General features: G+C 48.4%; 1 protein-coding gene across 3 annotated transcripts in view; it reads left to right on the forward strand.

Moving 5' to 3' along the window:
* GALNT17 (polypeptide N-acetylgalactosaminyltransferase 17) overlaps positions 1-8376 on the forward strand; it is a 612851-nt gene that overhangs the window by 565034 nt on the left and 39441 nt on the right. For all 3 annotated transcript variants that reach the window (XM_015133353.3, NM_001265889.1, XM_077994642.1), the window contains 1 exon segment: positions 2791-2886. In XM_015133353.3, the coding sequence (XP_014988839.1) occupies positions 2791-2886 (96 nt within the window).

Raw genomic sequence — 8376 nt, forward strand, 5'->3', positions numbered from 1 at the left:
CTTTTTGTGAAGTTGGGGTCTCACTATGTTGCCCAGGCTTGTCTCAAACTCCTTACCTTAAGAGATCTTCCAGCCTCAGCCTCCCAAAGCACTGGGATTACAGGCGTGAGCCACCACACCCAGCCTACATATGCTTTTAATGCTTAGGGCAGGAGTCACCTCTTAGCAGTTATCTCTGAATCCTTGGAAGGGGTAAAGAAGTTCTCCTTGGCCGGTGGCAGTGGTTCACGCCTGTAATCCCAGCACTTTGGGAGGCTGAGGCAGGTGGATCATAAGGTCAGGAGATTGAGACCATCCTGGCCAATATGGGGAAACCCCGTCTCTACTAAAAATACAAAAATTAGCTGGGTGTGGTGGTGCGTGCCTGTAGTCCCAGCTACTCAGGAGGCTGAGGCACGAGAATCACTTGAACCCAGGAGGTGGAGGTTGCAGTGAGCCGAGATCGTGCCACTGCACTCCAGCCTGATGACAGAGCAAGACTCCATCTAAAATATAAAAAATAAAAAAGAAGCTCTCCTTGTTGGCCCTAGCATATTTCAGTCATTGCAGTAGACTGTGGACTACTTCAGGGCAGGGACGATGTTATTTGTCTTTTGCTCATTAAATTTAACACAGTGTCAGGCACTTACCAGGCCTTCAATAAATATTTATTAAATTACTGAATGATAGATTTGATTGCAGAAACATTAGAACAAAGTTTAAAAGCTTGGCAGTCTCAAATCATGACGTAAAGCAAATACTCTGTTAAAACATTCATGTCCTTAATATGTAAAGAGTTCTCAGCCAGGCATAGTGGTTAACACCTGTAATCCCAGCACTTTGGGAGGCTGAAATGGGAGGATTGCTTGAGGCCAAGAGATGGAAGCTGCAGTGAGCTGTGATTGCGCCTCTGCACTCCGGCCTGGAGTACAGGCAAGACCCTGTCACTCAAAGAAAAAAAACAAGGATTTAAAAATCTACTCGAAGTGGCTCAGGCCTGTAATCCCAGCACTTTGGGAGGCCGAGGCGGGCAGATCATGAGGTCAGGAGATCGAGACCACCCTGTCTCTACTAAAAATACAAACAAATTAGCCGGGGTGGTGGCAGGTGCCTGTAGTCCCAGCTACTCGGGAGGCTGAGGTGGGAGAATGGCTTGAACCTGGGAGGCGGAGCTTGCAGTGAGCCGAGATCGCGCCACTGTACTCCAGCCTGGGCGACAGAGCAAGACTCCATCTCAAAAAAACAAAAGAAGAAAAAAAAAATCTGCTCAAGTTGTCTGAGCCTAAACACAATTTGGGTACATAAAGAACAGAATGCCGGCCAGGCGCAGTGGTTCACGCCTATAATCCCAGCACTTTGGGAGGCCAAGGCAGGTGCATCACCTGAGGTCAGGAGTTCAAGATCAGCCTGGCCAAAGTGGTAAAACCCCGTCTCTGCTAAAAATACAAAAAATTAGCTTGGCATGGTGGCGGGCAACTGTAATCCCAGCTACTTGGGAGGCTGAAGCAGGAGAATCGCTTGAACCCAGGAGGTGGAGGTTGCAGTGAGTCGAGATTGCACCATTGCATTTCAGCCTGGGCAACAAGAACGAAACTCTGTCTCAAAAAGAAAAGAAAAGAAAAGAAACAGAATGCCTTTTCCTCTCTGTTTCGATGGGGAATGTAATCTGGAGGGGAATGAATATAGATGGAGAGGACCAGCAACATTACCTTTTTCCCACCCATTGAGACCGTAGGGTGCTGGTGGGATAGATACCCGTGTAGATCACAATGCACCTAGAGATCCAAATGAGATCAGTTCTTACATTCTCCCAAAGACCCATGCCTAGTTTCACAGGTGTTGCTTTGGGGACTTTTGTCTATTTCCTCCGTGGGTGCGTTCCAAACACCTACAGTGGTGCTTAGCACAGCATAGGTATATGTTTTTGAATATATAAATAGATACTGCTAGAGCATTTTATGATAGTAAGCTTTTAGGGTTTTTTTTTCTTTTTTTTAGAAATAGGTCTTGCTCTGTCGCCCAGGCTAGAGTCTAGTGGTACAATCATGGCTCACTGCAGCCTGGAGCTCCTGGGCTCAAACCATCCTGCCGTCTCAGCCTCCTGAGTAGCTGGGACTACAAGTGTGTGCCACCACGCCTGGTTAATTTGTTTTAATGTTTTTGTAGAGATGGGGCCTCGCTATGTTGCCCATGTTGGTCTTGAATTCCTGGGCTCAAGCCATTCTCCTACCTCAGCCTCCCAAAGTGCTGGGATTACAGGCATGAGCCACCGCGTCCAGCCTAATTTGCTTTTAGGTTCTTCATGCCTTTATGCACGTCATGACCTGAAAAGCTAACCTTTGATTACCTGGTTTATTAAAACCAATGTTGGTGCTGAGGCCCACTTAGAAGCCTAACCATCTGGATAACCAGATTTTACAAGCCACTTAGAAGCCTTAGAAGCCACTGAGAAGCCTATAAGCCACTTAGAAGCTTCAAAGCCGTTTAGAAGCCTAAGATCTGGGTAACCAGTGCTCCTATGCGCAGAAGTTCCCTCAGATTGCCTTTCATGTTAGGAATGGAGGTGCTGTGAGGGTGGGGGGCAAGCTGCCCAGGACACAGTCAGAGACCTAGGATCCATGCCATCCACCTTAAGACTTGATTTTTCTTGCTAAGGTGATCACTGCACAGACTTGAGCCCTGGTCCTCACTTAGAGGCCTGTGTGGTCTTCCCATCATGAAGTTGGAACCAAGGCATGGTAGAACAGTGACTGGGCATCCACACCTCCACTAGCGGAGCTCTGATGGATCATGTTTTGTCTATTCTTGCAGCTTCGCAACAACAAGGCAAAAGACGTCTGCTTGGACCAGGGGCCACTGGAGAACCACACAGCAATACTGTATCCGTGCCATGGCTGGGGACCGCAGGTAGGAGCTCATCTCTGACCAGGAAGGAAGTAGTAATATCACCATCTCCGGCCCACAGGGGCCTTGCCGGCCTTCTGGATAAAGTTTGTTGCTGTCTACCTTGGTAGTTATTTATTCTGAGATGTTAAGAAGAAGGTAGGAGTCTTGCTGGTTATTTCTCTAAAGATAGGAAAAAGATTCATAAGTGGTTGTTGCAGTGCGCAGAATTTTTTTTTTTTTTTTTTTTTTTTTGAGATGGAGTCTGACTCTGTCCTCCAAGCTAGAGTGCAGTGGTGTGATCTTGGCTCACTGCGATCTCCGCCTCCCAGGCTCATGCGATTCTCCTACCTCAGCCTCCTGAATATCTGGGATTACAGGCACATGCCACCATGTCCGGCTAATTTTTGTATTTTTAGTAGAAATGGGGTTTCACCATTTGGCCAGGCTGGTCTCAAACTCCTGACCTCAAGAGATCTGCCCACCTCGGTCTCCCAAAATGCTGGCATTACAGGCGTGAGCCACTGCGACTGGCTGCATCAGTGCGGATATTAACAAGATCAATGTGCAGGTTTCATAGGTGAATAAGTCACACTGTGCATATTTCAAAGGTGGATAAGCCACAGAGTCATTTGCTAACATGCAAATATATACCATATGTGCATGTACCGTCATTATAACCAAATCTACCTGCTTACTACTTCAGAGAAACAATTAGCAAATTTCTTCACTAGAATCTGATTGACACATCCATCCTGAAGGAGCGTCAATTAGTTTGGTTGTAAGTACAAGCTGGACCGTAAATGCTGGTTCAAGAGCAAACAGCTGATGGGAAGGAGGAGAATGTTTGCAGAGTGTCTTTAAAAAAAAAATGTGTGTCAAATACACGGCTTCATTCATTCATTCACTCAAGTAATATGTCCTGATCACCTACTCTAAAATGCAGCTTTCAGAGAACACGTGTGATAACCTGAGAAGAGCAAAGCAATTAACCAACAAGTAAAAACAGAGTCTTGATAAACGAATTTCCTTTGACAGCTTTGTGCTAGCCAGCGGTGTGTGTGCACAGGTGTGTGTGTGTGCACGTGTGTGTGTACACAAAGAGCTTAGCAGAAATTCTCTTAAGATTGGAAGAAAACACATCCAAGAAAATGTCACTAGTCTTGACATTCATCAGAATTTCAAACATTACGTCAACCAGTAGTAGAAAAAGGCAAGCCACCGACTAGGAAAACATTTATATTTCAATTTCAGAGGAACACTGAAGGTGGGTTGTGAGTCGGGCTCACAGATCCTCTCTCCAGGGCTCAGTTCATTGGTCTGTAAGAGGAAGGCACCTGAGGAGCTACCCTGTAAACACCCTTCATGTCTCTTGTTCTGTGAATGCCCACGTTCACGTGCAAAGTTGCCTTCATCAATTACACTCATCCCCACACGTGCCCGTATCAAGGCTCACAGGTTTTTCTCTGTGCGTAGTGGTTTTGCATTCCCCGAGGTCACTGCTGGAAAGAGACAGTTGCGTTCCCTCTGCCACGTCACTGCAGGTAGTTCTCATTGTCTGGATGGATACTCCTAAGGTGGGTAAGCAATGCCAGACAGGGTACTGTTCATATCCTGAGCAGATCCTTGCAGCAACTCTGGGAAATAGGCGGGCAGCATGAGGAAACTGAGGCACAGAGGGGCAAGTGCCCATGAGCAAAGCAACATAGAACCCAGGCCTTCCAGCACAGCCAAGCATTTTATACTATCTATCTATTTATTTATTTGTCTATCGATCTATTTATTTTTTGAGACAGAGTCTTTCTCTGTCACCCAGGCTGGAATGCAGTGCCATGATCTCGGCTCAGTGCAACCTCCGCCTTCTGGGTTCAAGTGATTCTCCTGCGTCAGCCTCCTGAGTAGCTGAGATTACAGGCTTGCATCACCCTGCCCCAGCTAATTTTTGTATTTTTAGTAGAGACGGGGTTTCATCACGTTGGCCAGACCGGTCTTGAACTCCTGACCTCAAGTGATCCACTGCCTAGGCCTCCCAAAGTGCTGGGATTACAGGCGTGAGCTACCGCTCTGGGCCAAGCACAGTCAAGCATTTTAAAGTCAAAGATCACCTGAGGTTAGGAGTTCAAGACCAGCCTGGCCAACATGGTGAAACCCCATCTCTATTAAAAATACAAAAATTAGCCAGGCATAGTTGCGGGCGCCTGTAATCCCAGCTACTAGAGAGGCTGAGGCAGGAGAATTACTTGAACCTTGGAGGTGGAGTTTCAGCGAGTCGAGATCGTGCCACCGCACTCCAACATGGGCTACAGAGCGAGACTCTGTCTCAAGGTAAAAAAAAAAAAAGTCAAATGCGATCCATTTAAATTCAAGTTATTTATGGGGCACCATCACCATTTATAATTGGCAAAAAGTGCCCGTGGGGAGCAGGAGATTGGCTGGGAAGCGTAGACCTTCTCCTCTCCCTGAAGGTTCTCTATAGAGAAATGGGGATTCTCATGGAAAGCAATATGGGCTACAGAATCTAATGCAGGTGGCTGTGACGGCTGAGGTGGGAGGACTGCTTGAGGCCAGGAGATTGAGACCAGGCTGGGTGACATAACAAGACCCCCGCCTCTACAAAAAATATATATAAAATGAGTTGGGTGTGGTGGCACGTGACTCAGGAAGCTGAGGCTGGAGGATCACTTGACTTTAAGGCTGCAGTGAGCCATGATCATGCCACTGCACTCCTGGGTGACAGAGTGAGGCCTTGTCTCTTTTTTTTTTTTTTGAGACGGAGTCTCGCTCGTCATCCAGGCTGGAGTGCGGTGGTGCGATCTCGGCTCACTGCAAGCTCCACCTCCCGGGTTCACGCCATTCTCCTGCCTCAGCCTCCCAAGTAGCTGAGACTACAGGCGCCCGCCACCACGCCCAGCTAATTTTTTGCACTTTTTAGTAGAGACCAGGTTTCACCATGTTAACCAGGATGGTCTCGATCTCCTGACCTTGTGATCCACCTGCCTCAGCCTCCCAAAGTGCTGGGATTACAGGCGTGAGCCACCGCGCCTGGCTAAGGCCTTGTCTCTTAAAAAAAGAAAAAAAAGGCTGGGCGCGGTGGCTCACGCCTGTAATCCCAGCACTTTGGGAGGCTGAGATGGGTGGATCATGAGGTCAGGAGATCGAGACCATCCTGGCTAACACAGTGAAACTCCGTCTCTACTAAAAAATACAAAAAAAGTAGCCGGGCGTGGCGGCGGACGCCTGTAGTCTCAGCTACTCGAGAGGCTGAGGCAGGAGAATGGCATAAACCCGGGAGGCGGAGCTTGCAGTGAGCTAAGATGCGGCCACTGCACTCCAGTCTGGGCAACAGAGCAATACTCCATCTCAAAAAGAAAAAAGAAAAAAATAAATGCATGTCTTCATTCATTCATTCATTCATTCGTTCACTCAACTGATATGTCTTGATTACCTACTCTAAAACGCTAGGCACCACTGTCACACAGGCAGCTGGTATGATACAGTCTTTGCTGTCAAATTGTTTACCCTTCAAGGGGAGGGACTAGAAAAGAGGCAGGAAATCTACAGTAGAATAAGTGTAACCCAGGGTGCTGGGGCCTGGGAGGTAGGAGGTAGCCCAGTTTGGCTGGAACTTTGAATGCAAGAGGGAAGGGAGTGCTGAGAGAGAAGGCAGCGGAGACGTGAAGTGCAGATGGTGACAGACCTAAGGAGACCTGCACCAAGGTTCCAGCCTGCATGCTGCAGTAGGCAGCAGAATCGCCCCCAAGGCTGTGACAACACCAGCTCCTGGGCCCCGTCCCCAGAATTTTCGGGTCAGATCTCCGGTGGGGCCTGAGAGTTTGCTTTTGTTTCCTCCTTCTTTTCTTTCTTTCTTTTTTTCCCTCCTTCGCTCCCTCCTTCCCTACCTCCTTCCCTCTCTCCCTCCCTCCCTTTCTTCCTTCCTTCCTTCCTCTCTTCCCTCCCTCCCTCCTTCCTTTCTTCCTTTCCTTTCCTTTCTTTCCTTTCCTTTCTTTCTCTTCCTTCCTTTCTTCCTTCCTCTCTTCCCTCCCTCCCTCCTTCCTTTCTTCCTTTCCTTTCCTTTTTTCCTTCCTTCTTTCCTTTTTTCCTTTCCTCCGTTCCTCCCTTGCTCCCTCCCTCCCTCCCTCCCTTCCTTCTTTCCTTCCTTCCTTTTCTTCCTTCTTTTTTAAGAGATGGGGTCTTGCTCTGTTGCCCAGGCTGGAGTGCAGTGGTGTGATTACAGCTCACTGCAGCCTCAACCTCCTGGGCTGAAGTGCTCCTCCTGCCTCAGCCTCCTTAGTTGCTGGGACTAAAGGCAAATGCCACCATGTTCCACTCAATTTTCTGTGTTTTTTTTTGTAGAGATAGAGTCTTGCTATGTTGTCTGGGCTTGTCTTGGACTCCTGGCCTCAAGGGATCCTCCCACCTTGGCCTCCCAGAGTGCTGGGATTACAGGCATGAGCCTCGGCCCCCAGCCCTAATTTTGCATTTCCAGCTGATTTCTAGGTGATGCTGATGCTGCTGGTTTGAGGAAATGGGACTTGATCCAGAAGATGTCAGGGAGCCACTGGAAGACTCGCCTGGGGGTAGAAGAAGTGATACGTTTCGACTGCCTACAGCAGTTCCAGAGGGGACTATCTAAGAAGCTATGTCTTGGACTAGACCAAATGAAAAGCCCCAGCTAGTCTCGGGCTGAGATGGCCAGGAGTTGGATATAGCGACTTGTGGTACTGAGCCTAGAGGACTTGAAGAAAGGGGACACAGAGGGTGGGAGGCAGGGCCCAGCACACTCCCTATACCACCTTCCTAGGATACCCACAGCCTCTGGCCCAGGCAGCAAGATCCCAGAGGCTGAGCCTAGGGCAGTCCCACTCCTGGGCCCCATGGCTGTGCCAGATCACCCTTTTAGGCAATTACTCCAAGAGTGGCTGTGAAAAGAGCACTTGACTCCCAGACTTCTTTGTTTAATCTTCTGAATAAGTCACATTTGAATGGTGCACCTATTAACAGTGACATAATAAAGGCTGTCCTAGTTAGATACTAGCTTAATCAAAAATGGCTCCGAGGACTCCACTCCTCCTGCTAATGTGGAACAAAGTAAAGATGGTTTGATCCCAGAGCTTCCCCATGTGGCTCTAAGCAGTTGCATTTGGCTTTGGGTGTTTCAGGGGAAGGTTTTGTTTTTGGTTTTTGTTTGTTTGTTTGTTTTGGGTTTTTTTCAGACTGAGTCTCGCTCTGTCACCCAGGCTGGAGTGCAATGGCGCAATCTCGGGTCACTGCAACCTCTGCCTCCTGGGTTCAAGCGATTCTCCTGCCTCAGCCTTATGAGTAGTTGGGATTACAGGCACCCACAACCACACCTGACTAATTTTTGTATTTTTAGTAGAGACGGGGTTTTGCCATCTTGGTCAGGCTGGTCTCAAACTCCTGACCTCAGGTGATCCACCCACCTCGGCCTCCCAAAGGGCTGGGATTACAGGCATGAGCCACTGCACCCGGCCTCAGGGGAAGGTTTTTAAAGCC

This window comes from Macaca mulatta, chromosome 3 (assembly GCF_049350105.2).
Source record: "Macaca mulatta isolate MMU2019108-1 chromosome 3, T2T-MMU8v2.0, whole genome shotgun sequence".
Classification (NCBI taxonomy): domain Eukaryota; kingdom Metazoa; phylum Chordata; class Mammalia; order Primates; family Cercopithecidae; genus Macaca; species Macaca mulatta.